This window comes from Centropristis striata, chromosome 4 (genome assembly GCF_030273125.1).
Source record: "Centropristis striata isolate RG_2023a ecotype Rhode Island chromosome 4, C.striata_1.0, whole genome shotgun sequence".
Classification (NCBI taxonomy): Eukaryota; Metazoa; Chordata; class Actinopteri; order Perciformes; family Serranidae; genus Centropristis; species Centropristis striata.
Window position 1 is genome coordinate 35,735,618 of NC_081520.1, and position 18,371 is coordinate 35,753,988.

General features: G+C 38.0%; 2 protein-coding genes across 3 annotated transcripts in view; both read left to right on the plus strand.

Moving 5' to 3' along the window:
• The window catches only part of brwd1 (bromodomain and WD repeat domain containing 1), a 31,468-nt gene extending 28,032 nt beyond the window's left edge, over positions 1-3,436 (plus strand). For both annotated transcript variants that reach the window (XM_059331104.1, XM_059331105.1), the window contains exons 43-44: positions 563-718; positions 833-3,436. In XM_059331104.1, the coding sequence (XP_059187087.1) occupies positions 563-718; positions 833-2,265 (1,589 nt within the window). In that variant the 3' untranslated portion in view covers positions 2,266-3,436. The remainder of the gene's footprint in view (positions 1-562; positions 719-832) is intronic.
• Positions 3,437-4,216: 780 nt separating this feature from the next.
• The window catches only part of LOC131970515 (mitochondrial intermediate peptidase-like), a 38,698-nt gene continuing 24,543 nt past the window's right edge, over positions 4,217-18,371 (plus strand). The window contains exons 1-14 of the mRNA XM_059331928.1: positions 4,217-4,741; positions 4,845-5,018; positions 5,670-5,758; positions 6,679-6,765; positions 6,898-6,961; positions 7,094-7,276; positions 9,297-9,453; positions 10,021-10,069; positions 11,169-11,229; positions 12,107-12,159; positions 15,330-15,483; positions 15,661-15,738; positions 16,793-17,000; positions 18,244-18,353. Coding sequence (XP_059187911.1) covers positions 4,595-4,741; positions 4,845-5,018; positions 5,670-5,758; positions 6,679-6,765; positions 6,898-6,961; positions 7,094-7,276; positions 9,297-9,453; positions 10,021-10,069; positions 11,169-11,229; positions 12,107-12,159; positions 15,330-15,483; positions 15,661-15,738; positions 16,793-17,000; positions 18,244-18,353 — 1,614 coding nt within the window. The 5' untranslated portion in view covers positions 4,217-4,594. The remainder of the gene's footprint in view (positions 4,742-4,844; positions 5,019-5,669; positions 5,759-6,678; positions 6,766-6,897; positions 6,962-7,093; positions 7,277-9,296; positions 9,454-10,020; positions 10,070-11,168; positions 11,230-12,106; positions 12,160-15,329; positions 15,484-15,660; positions 15,739-16,792; positions 17,001-18,243; positions 18,354-18,371) is intronic.

Sequence of the window (18,371 nt, forward strand, 5' to 3'; positions counted from 1 at the left end):
AAGAAACCATAATCAATCACCATAACCCAAAATCAAATACTTTTTTTTAAGTACTAGAAATTAATGTTGAAAATTAGTGGAAAATACCCATAGCACCCAAAATTAATTAAATACATTTTAAAGCACTATACAATGAAGATTTTAACCTTACAATTTTTTTTATTTTTTTTGCAGCTTTTCACTTTCGTAAATGCACACATCATTATTTATCAAATTACTTTAAGCTTGAATACTTTTAGAAATACACCACATTATTAAGTGTGCTTTCAACCCACATGATATTAAATATATAACATTTTAACATGCATTTTAATCACATAACTTATTCAATACTTTCTTACATTTTAACCTGAATTTCATCACATAATAGGTTCACAAGCCCAATGCAAGCAGCAAAGACACGTAACTAAAAGCTGGATGGCCACTTGACAGACACAATGCTCTTAGATCTTGTAAATACAAACAGTCCTTTAAATAAATGCAAAACACATCAGCTGTTTTAAGATTGATTCAGTTTACAGGCTAGATTTTGTTAAATTCAGCTCTTTTTTTGTCTTTCTAGCTTCTCGGAAAACAAAAGAATCAGGTGGGGAATCCAAGGATGAGGAGGATGGAAGTGACGATTCATCATCTTCTCAGAATCGGCAAAATGGACACCTGAGGTCCAACAAAAAGAAGACATCAAGTCAAGCTGCTAAGACTGCTAAGAAGGGAAATGGTGAGAAATGTCCTCATCAGTCATAATTATATTTTTTATTTCTTGTTGCCACTTGCTTGGAATGTGATGACAGTTTCTCTTATCAATTGGATTTTTTCCTGCTTTCTTCCATAGATACTTTGTCCCATGTGAACGGACACAGCGCAAAACATCACTCGTCTGACAGCAACTCTGAGCAAGAGGAAGCTGCAGAGGAGAGTTCTGGAGAAGCTGATGTTTCTGTGTCTCAGAAACCCTCGAGAAGGGCAACAACCGCTGCAGCCAGGAAAAAGAAGATTACAAGTGAGGAGGAGGAGGAGGAGGAGGAAGAGGAGGAGGAGGACACTGAACGCAGGAGCACAAGTCACAAACATCCTGTCAGCTCAGATGAAGAGGACAAAGACTACAGTTCTCAGAAACACCCACACCAAAATGGGAGAAACGTGGAGGAAGCAATCCACAAGGACTATAAGAAAAAGTGTAAAGTTTCACCTTCAAAAAGCCAAGATAAACAAACATCTGCCTCAGCTAATAAACTGGATGGTGCTGAATCTGAGGAACTCAGTGAATCTCCAAAGAGATCCAGCCCACGCAAGAAAACACCGAAAAAAGATGAAGTAGAAAGCAATCACTCCAGCGATGAATTTGAAACCAAGTCAAAGAGGCCAACGAGGAACAAGACAAAATCTAAACGGCCTCGTGGCGACACCTCGGCTTCAGAGAGTTCTGAGCAGGAATACAAACCCAAGAGGAAGTCGCGGAGGAAACGTTCCACTGGCTCATCAGACGAAGAGTCGGATAATTCAGACAACGCATCAAATAGACGGCTGAATCTCCGAGCCCTACCAAAAAAGAAATACATCAGTGACAACTCTCTCTCCGAGGAAGACTCTGCTTCTGCGAGCCAGCGTAAACAGGGAAACGGTAACAAAACAGCCACAGCATCTAGGGAAGACAGGTATAAAACGAGAGAGTCTAATAGAACCTCTCCCAACGAAGCCAGGAATCAGCTGTCTTCCACCAGAAAACGTATTTACACCTCAGACTCTGAAGATGCGGAGAAGGATGGAGAGGAGGAGCCCGTGTCTAAGAAAAGTAAAAATAGCAAGTCGGGCTCCTCAAAGCGTCCCAAGAGGGATCGCAAACAAGAGGAAGGTAACGGCAACAAAGAAGAAACCTCTTCCCAATCAGATTCCAGCGAGGAAGCGGAAAAAGAAGACTTTGGTCGTTCAAGGAGCGGAAAGAAGAACGCACGGCAGCCAAAACACAAGCGAAAGGAAAGCCACAGCAGCAGCAGCCACAGTACAGACTCCGAAAGCGAGCACTCGTCTTCAGCCTCCGAAAACTCGTTTGCCAGCTCAGGGTCCCGCAGCAGTCCAAAGAGGAGAAGTCACAGACGGGCAGGAGTTGGCGAAAGGACTGCCAGCCGCAAGCTAAGGCAGCGCCGCCAACGCTCTGACTCGGATGAGGAGGACAGCGACGAGTCGTCCAGCAAAACACGGAGAAAATCACGCGTGAACACCCGTAACCGGGGGAAGCGGACAGTAACTTATCACGACAGTGAATAAAGGACGCATCGGCTGGAACTGTAGAGGAGAGACGGACATTAACTGGAGACCTTTAAATACACTTGATGGCCACGTTATGGTAGTAGCACTGGAGTCCTCGAGAGAAAATGCTGTGAATCTGTTTCATTCAGGGATATTTATATTTTCTATGAAAAAAAAACTTGTTTATAGATGTAATACAAATTCAAGCATTTGAACTGCTGGTTTTCACAAGGATACAAAGCAAAACACCACCTCCCATACTGCTTGTTGTGATTTGGCCAGCAGAGTAACCATTCTGGGGAATCTTGTCAGCTTGGGTGCTATCTAATATACCTCGGTTTAATCAAGCATATTGCTGGCTTGCACTAAGTTACACTGTAATGAGGTATTTCATACACTAGTTTTGCATTAGAAACTCAGGGGTCAAATAAGTTTACTGTAGTCTCAGACATGCAGTTGTTTTTTGAGCTAGGGTAAAGGACGAGAAACAATTCCAGGTCGGCAGATGTCCAAGCACACTCACTGGGACAAAACAAATCCATGTTCAGACTTTTGACTACAGCACTCCTTTGTAAATCCACACACTTAATGCTTGACTGTATTATAAGTTGAAATGAGCCAAATGAACGAATATGAATTCTCCCCCAACAATAACATTTCATTTTTTTTTAAAGTTAGTTTTGTGTTGTATTCTAGTGAATAGATGTAAATATGTGATTACAGATGACATTGTCTGAGAGGTTTGGCGATCAGTCAGTAGCAAAACGTTTATTTAATTTGAGATTTTTTTAAAATTTCTTTCTTTGTTTCTTTTTTTTTACATTTAACTGCATTGTCTTGCCATATGTCACAAATTGGTACCTTTTTGCCAAGTACAAGTAACCAAAAGTACTTATCGCAAAAAACTGTGATTTCTCATATTGGGAAGACTTTTTGTTGGTGTCCTGTGTTAACTCCTTTCAGTATTAAATTCTTTTTCAGAGTTGACTTAAAACATTTTGCCAGTCACATGGTTTAGATTTGTTTATGGGGAGGTTTCTAAATACAGTCGCTTTATGACATTTTGCTTAATGTTTTTCGTACTACACCTTTAATGAATTTATTTCACAGGAAAACTATTACGCAATGTGGTTGTGGAGTGCAATGAATGAGTTATTCCTCATATTAATAAAGACATCATTTCAAGGTGCATTCTGTGTTTAACTTTATCTTACTCATTGACAACATGATTATACAGTAATTACATTGCTTATGTCTTATTCAGTTTATTCTTTGCAGGTATAAACTTAACATACAGCAAGTGCATATCTATTATTTATATTTGTGAAAGGAACACTATCCTTGCTCGCATAGAAATCACTACTGTTTTGGGAAAAAAATGCTTTCAGGGAGTAAGGTAGTTCCCAATATGTTGATCAAATAATTTAGATGACAATTACTATATTTTCAAATCTTTTTGAAGACACATTTATCTAGCTCTTAATAAATGTAAATGAATAAAATTACAATCATGTAACAAGTTGCCAGTAGTACTCTACTTCTGAATGTTTCAAGATAAATACCCATTAAAATGTTTTTAGGCAGAACGAAACCATTGATTTCGTGGTAAATAATTTATCAGCTTCCAGATGAATCAACAACTAAAACCGATTACCCTTTTGCTTTCATTATAAAGGCAAATATCACCTATTTTCCGGTGATATTTGCAATGTTATACGAATATGTTGTGTAATTGAATATCCTTTTCATGCGGAATTTAAATATTCAGGGTAACATGATTTGTATTGGGGTTTTTTTTGTGGACGATATTAACCTGCTTTTATTGTGAAGGAGCATTAAAAACCAGAAGCAGCGTCGCTTCTGCGTCATGACGTCACGTAAGGGTTTTTGCTAGCTTGTCGCAGTTTCGTCCCATTTGACTTTACTGGTTTTTAATTATCATGACTTAGCAACATTAGAAAATGCATCATTGTTCCGAAAAATATACACCGTGGCGTAAGCTTCTATTTACTATGAGGATAACTTTTTTTTAAAATACGTATTTATATAAATTCTTATTTTCTCACGAAAATACCACCGGCTACAGTAAACTAGATTTGCTTTGATGGCTAGTTAACTAACATGTGAGTAGTTTTGTCTGTTTGCTTGACATGTACTGCTCTTAGCTATTAACACATGAAATAAACCTTTAATTCCCGGAGAAAAAAAAGTTTACAATATATTAACGTTATTTTCGGCTGCTGAACGCAGGCTCACATAGTAGCTCAAGTTTAGCATGTCCTCTGTCAGCTACTGTCAGCACTACAAGCTTGAATAGACATCACCAGGACAGAAGATTTAGTGCAATATGTCTGCGTGTAAAAGGTTACTTTACTTTGTGAAGCACCGAAGCTTATGGACGCATTATCGGAGAAATGTCACAACATGGTCTCCTGTCGGAGCTGCCTTCAATTCCAAACCTCACAGGAGACTGAACATGTTCGAGAAAAACGTGGTTTGTATTCGTTTTCATTATATGTGTTATTTTATAAAACTGCTACAGTGAAATAATGTAAATGGAGATTGCATCAGTTCGTGTGTTTGACCTCTGGTTGCAGGGTTTGTTTGGACTGCCAGAGCTCAGCTGTCCTGCAGGCTTCCAGGCAGCAACAGAGGCAGCTCTGAAGAACACACAGCGGCTGGTGGAGAAAGCTTGTTCATGTTCTCCAGGGGTCGAGACAGTAGAGTCTTTTGACCAGCTCTCAGATGGTTTGTGCAAAGTGGCTGATCTGGTAAGTGGTGGAAGAAGTATTCAGATCCCTTACTAAAGTAAAAGTACTAATACCACATTTTGAAATGACTCCACTACAATTACATTTCTGCATTCATATTTTACTTAATTAAAAGTACAAAAGTATCATTGCCAAAATGTACCTAAAGTATCAAAAGTAAAAGTATTCCCTATGCAGAATGGCCCCTCTCAGATTGTTTTATATATTCCAAATATATTATTGGATTATTATTATTGATGCATTTATTAATGACGTCAAGGTCGGGCTCATTTAACTACTTAATACACGGTTGTGTGGTTTAATTTATAAATGTGTAATCATTTTAAATTGATATATTTTTTCATGTTAAATCTCAACCAAAAGTAACTAAAGCTGTCAGCTAAATGTGGTGGAGTAAAAAGTGCAATATTTGCCTCAAAATATAGTGAAGTAGAAGTATAAAGTTACAGAAAATGGAAATACCCAAGTAAAGTAAAAGTACCTCCAAATAGTACTTAAATACAGTACTTGAGTAAATGTACTTAGTTACTTTGCACCACTGATTTCTGATCACTTGTTTCTTCTGAAACTGTGCTGTTGTATTGTGCATTGTATGCTTCTTGTGTTATCTGTAGTGTTGTAAGCCAGTTGTCATTTTTCTTCCTATTCCAGGCAGACTTTGTTAAAGTAGCACATCCAGATCCAGCATTTCGCGAGGCTGCAGAGAAGACCTGCATAGAGATTGGCACAGTTGTGGAGAAGTAAGACCATGTCAAGATCCTGATTTACCTTGTGCTGGTCACAGTAAAAGGCCAAAATGGAAAAACTGTAAAAAGTGCAGCTCTAGCACACAACATATTGCCACAGATTTAAGGGAGTGGCGATTGGAATGCTAACTGCATGAACATCCACTAGAGCTGTTGGCCGTCATTTTACTATCATAGGCTGTCTTCAATACCGTTTGAAGATTTACATCTGTTGACCACATGCAACTACAGCAGCCTTGAACCTCTGAAAGTTAAACAATTCTTCAATGTCAAGTTTGTCCAAGACCATCCACTGGGACAACTGATACAACAGTTGAAATGCATAATGTGTATAAATACTTTCTGAAGAAACTGTCAGAAACCGTCTCAGGAAAGCCTGTCTGCATGCTCACCTTCGATGGGGTCCGACACTTTGAAGAAGTGTTCTTTTCATGGATTAATCCTGCCTAATACATTTTTTTCAATAACTTTTGACATGAAAATGCACATTTTACATTGGCATTGGCCTATTATTGTGATCAGCCCAGGGGACATGTGTGTAATAATCACGCTGTTAAATCAGCATATTTTTTTGCCGCACCTGTCCAGTGGATGTATCATCTTGGTTAAGGCAAATTGATCGCTAATGTTGTTTTTAACAATCTTTTGGCACAGAATTTTAGAGAAATAAGCCTTTTGTGTGCATAGAAACAGTCTTATATAATTAATTTTGACTCATGAAAAATGTGAGCAAAAACTAGTGCTGTGTTTATATTTTTGTTCAAAAAGAAAACTGGGCTGCATTATGCTGTGTGCAACAGTAAGAGTGCTGCTTGTTAAAAAAAGCAGCACTCTTTAAAAAAGCAGCAAGCTTTAGCTTCAGAAGGATCTTGAGTAGGACTTTGATGTTCGTGTTTGCTGCTTGTGTCTTTCAGGCTGAACACTAATGTTGAACTATGCAAGAGCCTAAAAGTGTTGCTGGACAACCCGGATATTGTGGCTCAGCTGGACCCTGATTCAAGGTCATTTTCACTGTCATCTTATTAATTATATGGATCTCACATTTATTGTGTATTTCATTCCATTATTATATCAATATGTTATTGATACCATGTCCAATGATGGTAAATTATTGATTTTTTCTGCCTTTCTAGACGAGTGGCAGAGTTGTTCATGTTCGACTTTGAAATCAGTGGAATTCATCTGGATGAAAAACTGGTGAGATGGCCATAATATGTAGTAACAGATAATAAAATAAAATAAAATAAAACATAAGACAGCATGTTTTTATATACCTCTCCCCTCTGCGCTGTAACATATTTACTGAACTTGCTGCTGGTTTTTCTGCAGAGGAAAGAGGCAGTCGCTCTTCACGTGAAGCTATTGGATCTAAACAACGAGTTTCTAGTTGGCTCTCACCTGCCGAACAGAATTGCGAGGTCTGTGATTCCTGAGCATCTGCACCTGCACTTTGCAAGTGAAGGAAGCTTCATCCAAGTTGGGGGATTACATGCAGACTCCCCGGATGACTTGGTAAGTGCTTTCTGTGGTCTGGGTGACTGGAACATTTCTCACTTTCGCTCACCAGGTGGCGCCATTACCTTATATATGATTATAGGAACGGATGTTAGAACAAGTTGAAAAATGACAGTAACCTGTGCTGCCCTGACTAGTAATAACATTTAGAATACTAAAAAAATAGATTTTGAGAGCATTTTAATTTATGGAATATTGGCTCCATTATCCTGTCAGCATTCTGTTCTTGTAACTAAAATCAGACCAGATATTGTCGCTTCTAATATTAATAACTTTTAATCTTTTAAATAGCAATTTTAATATTTCTGTTATTTTTGTATCTTTATGTTATACATGGTTCCTCCAGGTGCTGGAAATCCTTGATAACACTTGAAATTAAATGTGGTGCTTTCACCATTTGAAAAGTGCTTGGATAAATTAAGGGCTTGAAACTGCTTGATATATAGTCGGCTAAGTCTACTTAGGTGACATATTTGGAAACATGAAGCTTTGTTGTGCTTTTTATTCCATTTGTCAGCCTTCTATAGAATACTGCTGACACATAATTTTGGTTGTTTATAGCACGATTACATCTAAATAAATGCGATGAAGAAGTGAAATTACCAGTATACTGTATCTACTGTATAGACATGTGTAATTTGCCACAGCTGAAAAGCTTGAGAATGCACTTTGTTGGCTTGAAAAACACTTGAATTTGACTTTGGAATAGGTGCAGGACCCAAGAAAGAACAGATTTTATTATTTAGTAGTAATGGCAACAGTGTCTCTCATGAAGAAGGCTAAAAGCGCCATCCAGATTTTAAGTAGAGAGCAAAATGATACAACAATATGTATACAATACAATATAGAGTCAAAGCACTGTGGTGACATGTAAAAAGGACACTTTTCACAACAATCTGACAGTGCAGGTATAAATGAATCAGTATTGTCTACATCTGACCTGTGTTAGAAAAATAGCTTGAGGAAACCTTGAAAATTGAATAATCTGACACCAACTGAAAATCCTCACCTATTTCTCTGCGCAGATTGTTTGATGGGGAGTGGGAAGAAATATGCAATTAATACAGAGATCTCCGGGTTCAAAACTCACTTCCCTGATTTACATGATTAAGGAGGATCAGTTGATTAGGTCTGACCCCCCTTCTGTCCCTTGAACCCTCTTTTATATCTAACAATGGTTTACTAATCATGAAGGTGGATTCCTTCCAGGAAGTTCCGCCTTCTTGATCCGTCGATTCGTCAGTTTTAATCAATAGAGGGACACATCATGTCACCGGACAACAATCATTTCTGCCCTTCACACTGTGTCCTGACCTTCTATCAAAACTTGTTCGGACAAACATTCTGCCTTGTTATGTGTTACAGATATAATTTGGAGCCACTTATTTTTCAATGTCTACATGTATTCTAAAGTCTAAAAAATATGAAACATACAATATATTCTTTGTGATTATAGAATCTTAATCAGTTTAAGCAAATGGAATATATGTAATTAAAGTAATCACAGTTTCTAAACAAACATTAACACACAAACATAATCATTGTATCAAAATCATATTGCCTGATTAATATATAAATGCATAGAGAGATAGATCGTACAACCAAGGTTAAGTGGATTACGCATACATAGTGACCTTTGATAGAGAGACAGACAACAGAGACAGACAAACAAATTATTTTAACAAGAGAGAATAATCAAATTATTTTAATACCTGCCAAAGACTTCTCAATGTTCCATTTACATTTACATTTAGTCATTTAGCAGACGCTTTTATCCAACTTACAGGACTTACAGGAAGAATAAAAGCAAACAACCAAGGTATAGTGCAATAAGAGCTATTCGTGCATCAATAAGTGCTAGTGACAATTCTTTGAGGAGTAGAATTATCATGTGGTGATAGGTGTTGCATGTAATTCATGTAATTCTTGTTTGGATTGTTTGTATTTTCTTCCTCTACACTTTGGTTATGTTGCTTTTTAAATGTGTATCAAAGATTTTGCTCTCTTCCACTTGCAGGTGCGAGAAATCGCCTACAGGATCTACCTGTATCCAAATGCAGATTTGATGGACTGTCTGGAAGAGCTGCTAAAATGCAGATACAAACTGGCACAGCTGGTGGGCTACGAATCCTACGGACACAGAGCCCTGAAGGGAACGATGGCCAAAACACCCGGTTAATATGTCTCTTAACTTTAGCATCAAGATACAGTAGTTATCATGAGTCAGTGCTGTCACTGTATGGGTATAATGAACAGTTGTATATTTGGTAATACATTCATTGAAAAAGTTATTAGACCATTGTTTCTTCAATTTATTTTTCATTTTAATGCCTGGTACCATTAAAGGCACATTTTTTTGGACAAATATAATGATAAAAACAAAAGTAGCTCATAAGAGTTTAATTTAAGAGCTGATATCTAGACATTTTCATTGGTTTTCTTGATAATAACCAAATTAATTATCAAGAAAACCCTGGAAAATAGCTAGATATCAGCTCTGAAATTAAACTCTATTTTTGTTGTTATCATTATATTTGTCCAAACAAATGTACCTTTAGTTGCACCAGGCATCAAAATGAACAATTGAAGAAAACAAGGGTGGTCTAATAATTTTTTCCATGACTGTACATAGAAAAGACTCCAGATAATTATTTATTGTGTGTCTTTTGCAACTGGTCTCCGATAGTTTTACCTGCTGCAATTATTATATATATTTTTTGCTTTTTTTTTTCTCTTTGCAGAGACGGTGATGAGCTTTCTTCAGTTGTTAACAGACAAGCTGTCAGACAGGTACAGTCTGCTCTGAAAAGATTTTGTCAAAGGTGTAAAAACTTCAAATAGAAAAGTAGAGATGCAGTGTTCTGTCGGATGGTTGTTTTCATGACCTCATTTGTTTTTTTATTTTCTCTGTAAATACTGTTGTATTGTCAAAGACTATTAAACCAATGCTTCCCTTTAGAGTTAGCTAAAAGTTGGTGCTCAAGAGTCCATTGCTGTGTTCCAATACCTATACTTCCATGAGTACACTTAAACACAGTACACTATCCACACTCACCTGCTGAAATCTGCGTACTTAGTGAGTGTTGTTCCAAATCTAATACTCCGTGGTGCACTTACCGGAAATGACACTCGCGACAGCCACCGCGGCTCGTCACCCGCAAAAAACTTCTGGCTTTGAACGGCGAAAAAATTACCCTTTGTGTTGTTTAATCTTTACTTCTACAATCCGGCAATATGGCTCCATTAACGCAGCAAATGTGGAGAATGCGCCGGCGTCGTCGGCCGCCATTACAAACATTTTTTTCGAGCTGAGCGCCTCTGCCTGGCTCCGCCTATTCTGCTACGTAGACAAGATGGCGGCCGTTGAGTGCGTATAGTGTACATCGTTCCACACTCAGCGTTTTGACCGTTATCAGGGCAACATCCGGGTCCTTTAGGTACACTTCTTTTCGCCGGAATCGGAACACCCTGCGTACTCAAACTAAGTATAGTAAGTACGGGAAGTATGGGTATTGGAACACAGCACATATTTTGTTGAGTAAGTGACCTACAGGTTTTTTTCCTCTGGGCGATCGCAGTTTGATGAGTTCTTGTCACGTTTTCCACCCTTGATTTGCATCCGAGTCACATTCCCTGAGCCAGTTTCGGATTCTTCAAAGAGCCCAAAGTCAGGTGCACCCAAGACTCTAAATTAGCCACAGGTATGAATGTGAGCCTGTTAGTCAGGCAGCCTGTCCAGGGTGTTTCCCTGCCTTCAGCCAAATGCATGCTGGGATTAGTTCTGCCCTCCCCTGACCCTGAGTAAAGATAGGTGGGTAAAGACTGGAATGAGTGCCTCAAGTCAACTAGCTCATAACTTGTTTTTTTGTTTTCCTTTTTCATCTCACAGAACAGCCAAAGACTTTCAGATGATGAAGGGCATGAAGACGAAACTCAACCCTCGTAATTCTGTGAGTGATAAACAGTATTTATGTATGTATATATTTTTGCAAATATTACTAATTTTTCTTAATCAGTATTGATCGCCGAATGGTTTAAAGTGATGTTAGCTTTAACATAAATCACTTGTTTTCTATTTTAAATTCACTATCATCCTGTTTTGTCTATTTTAGTATAATATCCAGTGGTTGGATGTAACTAAGTACATTTACTTAATTACTCTACTTGAGTACAATTCTGAGGTACTTTATTTGAGCATTTTTATTTTCTGTAACTTTATACTTCTACTCCACTACATTTTGAGGCAAGCGTTGTGCTTTTTATTTCACTGCTTTTAGCTTCCAGCTTTAGTTACCTTTCAGGTCGAGATTTAACCCAAAAAACGTGATTAATTTAGAGTAATTAGACATTTAAAAAAATAAATAAAACTTCATAACAGTATATTCAGTAGTTAAATGAGCCCTACCTTGGGAGAAAATGAATTGCTTACATAAATGTATCAATAATAATAATAATTTAATAATATATTTGGAATATATAAAACAATCTGAGTGGGTCAATGCATAACAAGTACTTTTATGATAGATATACTTTATTTATCCCAAGCTGGGAAATTACAGTGTAGCAGCAGCATTACACACAGAGACAATGACAACACAATTAAATAAAAAGAACAACCTAGGCATACTTCAAGCAATAAAATATAAAAATACAATAAAATGTAATGTAAAAAAAAAGTACATTTTCATGCTGATACTTTTACTTTAGTGAGTTTTGAATGCAGGATTTTCACTTGTGGAGTAATTTCACGGTGTGGTATTAGTACTTTTACAAAAGTAATAATTTTGATATCACATGTAAATAAATAAAACCCTGTTGTTTTTCTAGGAGCTCATGCCCTGGGATCATCCGTACCTCAGTGGTGTCCTGCGTGCTGAAAGGTGAGCGGGTGGTATCTTATGAAACAGCCTGCTGTCATATGATAAAGTCGTCCTGGTCAGCGTCTTTGTGACGGTTTATAGATGTTGTTATTGGGTCTCAGCTCATCCTCGGGTGTCAGATGTTACAAAAGGTGTTAAAGGAGAAGCATGGGAGTTAAGTGTCCTCTCCAACTCCTTTCTTATCCAGGACAATACAATCTGTTGGTATAATCTCCTGCGTCATCCTGTTGTGTTTGCAGCTGTGGCATTTTGGGCGATTTTATGTCTAGGTCCTGTTTAACTTTTCTTTCATGGAAAAGTTCAATTCAACCATGGCTGTTGAATTAAATAACTTACATTTCTCCCAAACTGCACTACGTTACAGGACCTTATGTAGTTTTCATTCTTACAAATCATAAAATAAAAGTGCTCCAGGTTACTGGACAAATGAAATCCAATTAAATGCCACATTATCTAACACATTTTACATCTCCAGAAGAAAACTGGTGAAATATTTCCATGTAACAACATACACATTACTGATATTACTAATATTCATTACTCTGTGTCACTGCAGCTGAACGGAGCTGCTTGTTAAGTTCCAAATTTTCCCTGTAAAGTTTCTGATTAAGTCAGAAGTTCTTAATGTTTTGAGGTTATTTTTATATCTACAACTACATCTTCTAATGTTCAAACTGATGAACTTTAAAATCTATTTGAGACAGTTTGAGCACATGTTCTTAATCTGTTTATTTTTTTCATTTCAATAAAAAAGTTGTTGGTTGCCGCCCTTAGCAACAGCTGCTGTTATGTTGCAATAGTGTCGAGCTGGTTTGATCTTATTAATGAAACACTTGTTTTTAATGCTTTTTTTTATTAGATTAATTTATTAGAGAGAGATGTAGGACGATGTGTAACAGGTCCTGGGGCCGCTCACTTCACGGCCTGTACCTCAACCCAGAGGCCACCAGGGAGCCCCGTTACTGAAACACATTCAAACTCATTCAAACCGTGATCATCTCCGGCATTCAACAACTCAATATTTGAAGTCCGAGCTGCCATGCTCAGAGTTGAGCAGTCTCCTTCACTGTCTCCAGCTTTTTAAACATATCTCTGTTCTTAATGAGCCTCACTTTTTCCCTCTCAGCACTCACCAGAGACTAATAACATAACGAGCCAAACGTTCCAAATAAATCTTTATTGCAGACATTATGGATCCCTCATGTGTCCTTTGGATTTAAGCCGACACCAAATCGCGTGTGTGTGTGTGTGTGTGTAACCATGTGTTGGTGACTGTTCCCAGTGCTCTGTCATGCTGCCACACATGTCTTCTCCTGCTTGTGGTTTTGGGTTTTGCTTGTTGGCAGGAGATTCCTCGAGAAATTTAGGATGCAGTCTGATTGCATTAGAAAGCGGTTTCCTCTGAGCTGCTTCTGTTTTCTGCTACACACAGGTCTACACACACACACACACACACACACACACACTCGAAAGCTTTAAATTTCTCTCCCAAAAGTAATTTTCTTTTTATCTCTACTTTTCCATCGGTAACCATTCGAACTGGAACATGTTCAAACCGTGTGCGTGTGTGTGTGTGTGTGCGTGTGTGGTAAACAGCACTGTGCTCAGCAGCTGTCTGTTATTCATCACTGATAATACACTGGATGTGGTGTTCAAGCTAAACAAGCGTTTTGGTTTGGTGGTCTTTATCTAAAGTGCCTCACAGCAGCATGAATGCATCCATTTTAAGCCCGGGTGGCCCGCCCCTTGACCTGAGCTAGACCAGTAATGTGGTTTTTGCCCTGCTGGTTGATATCACTAATGTGTAATGGTCAGGGGACTTTCAGTCAGACTGCTCCCAAGCCTGCAAGGCCACAGTTACACAACTCGTGCTCAGTTTAAGTAGTGTGGTCATTATTTATTTCATTTGTCTTTGCAAGGTATAATTTAACATATAACATTTCTGCAGTAAAGTGTATATAAAGGACGAGGGGTATGCTATATATTTTGAGTTGTGTACTTGAATTATCCCAAATCTGAAATACTTATTGTCATTTGGTCGCCTGTCGCTTGCGTCATATCCCATTTGGGTATGTGTCAGCATTAGAGGTGTGGGGAAAAAAATCAATACAGCATAGTATGGCAATATTTTACGTGGCAATATTATATAGATTCATGGCTGCCAAGTAGTGATATTTAGTGTTCGGTGGGCCAGCAGGCTGTTTATTATTTTATTTTTTCTGGAGGCCGTAGCTGGCTTTCTTTGAGGAATATAGTGGAGATACTGGTATCATATGAAACAAGAAGATCTAAGGAATCTATAGGCACATGTGTAAAAAAAAAAAATCACAACCTTGAAGCTTAAAGTTGAGGAAAGTTCAATACGACTGAATACTTTGATGGTCAGTCTGTGGGTTTGACTCATTGTGTAAATGAATAAAAAGACTGAAGTGAGATGAATAGACTTCAATTTTGAGGACACAATGCCGTTAAACAGTTAAATTGCAATATATTGTATCACAATACTCACAATTCACACGTCTAGTCAGCATTGTGGTTGTCTGCCAAAAATTGTCATGAATGTACTTTTTATCTAGTTAAAGCCACATTTGTATCTTATACTTTTCAGATCTTCATTTTTAACACTATGTTGTTACCGGATGAAAGATTTTATTCACCAAACGTACAAATGTAAGCTGCAGCTGAACTCACAGCCATTCCAGGACGTCCTTTGTCTGCCGAACAACATCTAAAAAGCACAGATTTTTAAAGTGAATCTGCTTTATTTTGTGTTTTTACCATTTTTTTTAATACCCGTACCTCTGATGATAATTTAGCTCCTTATAAAACCTCCGGACTGAAGAACACTGAAGAAATCCAAGAGTAACCAAGTCTTTTTTTTTTGTTGTTGTTGTTGTTTTGATCTTTCTTAACTGTGAGAAGTTGCATGTTATTACAGCAATAATGATGACGACAACAATCCGTCACTACCTTACAACATCACCAAACTCCACCTTTTGTTATTGTTGTGAGCGAGAACCCCTTATGGCAATAAGATCGCATATTGTGTGTTGAAATAATGCTCTGCTATAAGAAGAGTCTATATCAGGTTGGGTTTTCAATCCAGACATTGGTCAGTCTTGAGTCATATTAGGCTTTTTATAATAAAATCCATTTTTTTCTCATGGCAGGTACAACATAGAGCCCAGTCTGTACACTCCGTATTTATCTCTGGGCTCCTGTATGGAGGGTTTGAACAACCTCTTCTCTCAGCTGTACGGTGTGTCCCTCATGTCCGAATACCCCAGCGCTGGAGAGGTCTGGAGTGAGGACGTCCGCAAACTGGTAAATCTTACAAATGGTGTCAATTGTCTGGGATTGTGTCGGGACCAATGCCAAAGACAGTTTTCTCCCATTTGGTAGCAAAAGTCTGGTTTTCAAAGAGTTTATCACTCCTGTTTGTTTAATGTGTCTTTATGTCTGTGTGTCTGTGTGTGTGTGTGTGTGTGTGTGTGTTGTCAGGCTGTGGTACATGAGACGGAGGGATTACTTGGATATATCTACTGTGACTTTTTCCACCGCCACGATAAACCTCATCAGGTGTGTATACACACTGTCATCTACACTGTTTTTGCAGATTCATGTCAGTTTCTCCTGTGAGAAACGGACATAGGCTTTATTTTTCTCAGTTATTCTACAGTTCTATTCAGCTATCATGCCAATAAAGAAAATCTGACCTAACAGAATAAAAGCCCATGTCACTGATGTACTACATAATGGAAAACTGACAAAATGAAGTAAAGTTAAATTGGGCAAGTCGAAAATTTAACTAAATACATACATCATAAAATACTAATAAGATGCAAATTAAAACATCAGACATATCAATACATAGTATTTTTTGCACAAAAAAAAAGACTGATCCTTCCAATTATTACATTTACAGATGCTTGCAAAAATCATAGTTATCATTTTGATATATTTATCATTGAAAATAAGAAAAATGATGCATTCCCTCCAACCATTTTGCTATTGCAATATCATTATTTACTTTTTTCCCCCCAATTATGTTTAGTTATTTTAATCAATTAAGGGAAACGACAAAACACATCACCACCCGCAGACCATACATCATACTCTCATTAAAAAACATAACACAATAATAATAATAATAATAAAAGAGTCATGAAAAGCATATTGAAATATAATTTAAAATAATCACAATTAGATACTTCGTTGAGCCCTATCAGACACCAGAATAGAAAAGGCAAAGTTCCAATCAGTGGCATGCTCTTATGTTATTTTCTTATAATAATAATAATACTAATAATACATTTTATTTGTAAAGCACTTTTCATTGTTAAAAGCAATCCTAAGGTGCTACAGAGTACAACAAGATTAAAAACAGGTTAAAAGGCCAAAGCACAACGATACATTTAATAAAAGGCTTTTCTAAAAAGAACGGTTTTTAGGCCTTTTTTAAAAGAGTCTGTTTGTTCTTATTTGAATCAGTGATAAAAACTTTACTTTGATCAATCTCCCCTTCCTTACCCACTCCTCCTCCTCCTCCTCCTCCTCGTCCTCCTCCTCCTCCTCCTCGTCCTCCTCCTCCTCCTCCTCTTCCTCCTCCTCCTCCTCCTCCTCCGGCTCTCAGGACTGTCACTTCACCATCCGTGGTGGCCGCTGGTGCCAGGAAACGGGTCAGTACCAGCTTCCAGTCGTGGTGCTGATGCTGAGTCTGCCCCAGCCAACCAAGAGCGCCCCCACCCTGCTCACTCCGGGCATGATGGAGAACCTCTTCCACGAGATGGGACACGCCATGCACTCCATGCTGGGACGCACTCGCTACCAGCATGTGACGGGTGAGACGGGAGCGCAGACTGACTACTGTAACAACGTGTTATTTAAAACTGGCAGAGGATTTAGCCCTGAATCCTAAATTGATGGCTGTGCAGTTTCCAAATGCCACAAACTGGAATGTTTGATACGGCCCTATAGGTTATTCATTACAGTGTGGCGAATTGAAAATGGAGGGTAAATCCTATTAAGTGTAAGCCCCGAGGAGAGCTTTAGATTATTCTTGTCATTCAACGCCATTTCGCTTGTCAAAAAAGTTGATGAATATCTTCTCCAGTAATATAAGATCCCAAAAGTATTTATTTTACACTAATAATAGTATCCGTTAACTCAACTGGAGGCTGTTACCTCAGTGGACTACATGTTAACAGTTGGATTACCAGTAACTAAATCACTCCTCTAAATCTCTTTTTATATCAGATGTTTTACTTGATATTACATTTTTAAACCTCTAAACCCCGAAGCAGTATCAGGGTGTTTTTTTTGCTCCCGTGACATTTTACTCACCATGGCATTGTTTTTCTTTGTGGAAAAGAGGTGAAGTGCTGCACCTCTATGGAAACAGAACGATTATGACTAGAGATTGGAGAACTCAAAGATGTATTTTGTCCAGTGTAACACATTTATAGTGTCATTAATCTCATTAAAAGAAAGAAACACTGTTTAATTTCAAATTTTAAAAAATTATAAAAAATGGAATGAACTCTATAAACAGCCCCTTTCCAACTATTTTGGAATCTGGGTTGTTTACAGCATTTTTCCAAGGACTCACAAGTGTCACAAGAGAGAGCTCCACATGCCATACAGATTTAAGTATTTACATTTTCGTAGCCTCTCTTGTCCTCTCCCCTCTGCTCTGTGTAAACAACATCCAGTTCAGTCAAAGTTCAGTTCTCAGCCGGATCATTCATGGTTTCCCAGTTGCACTGAGGAGCTCTGAATTTAATGTTTTTTTCCAGCATAGGATTTGTGCAAATGTTTTATTTCTGGCTACATTTTAAATGACACATGTTGGAAAAAAAGTGATTTGAAGAGAATTAGTTATCTTATCTGATGGAAAATACTTAAATCTGACAATGATTTCTGCTTTTACAGTTCAAAGATGGTCTGTGAATAGTTAAAGAGTACGTACAGTACCGAGCACATTGCAGTTGTGTGACAAATCAGTTCTGGTGAGGTTTGGCCAGACCTCCCTTTGTTTGATAATCTTCGTGCTCTTATATCTAAGCTCTGACATATGTCCTCTAGGAACCAGATGTGCGACTGACTTCGCTGAGGTCCCGTCAATCCTCATGGAGTACTTTGCCACGGACTATAGAGTCATCAGCCAGTTTGCACGCCATTATGAAACTGGACAGGTACGCTTAATCCGCAGA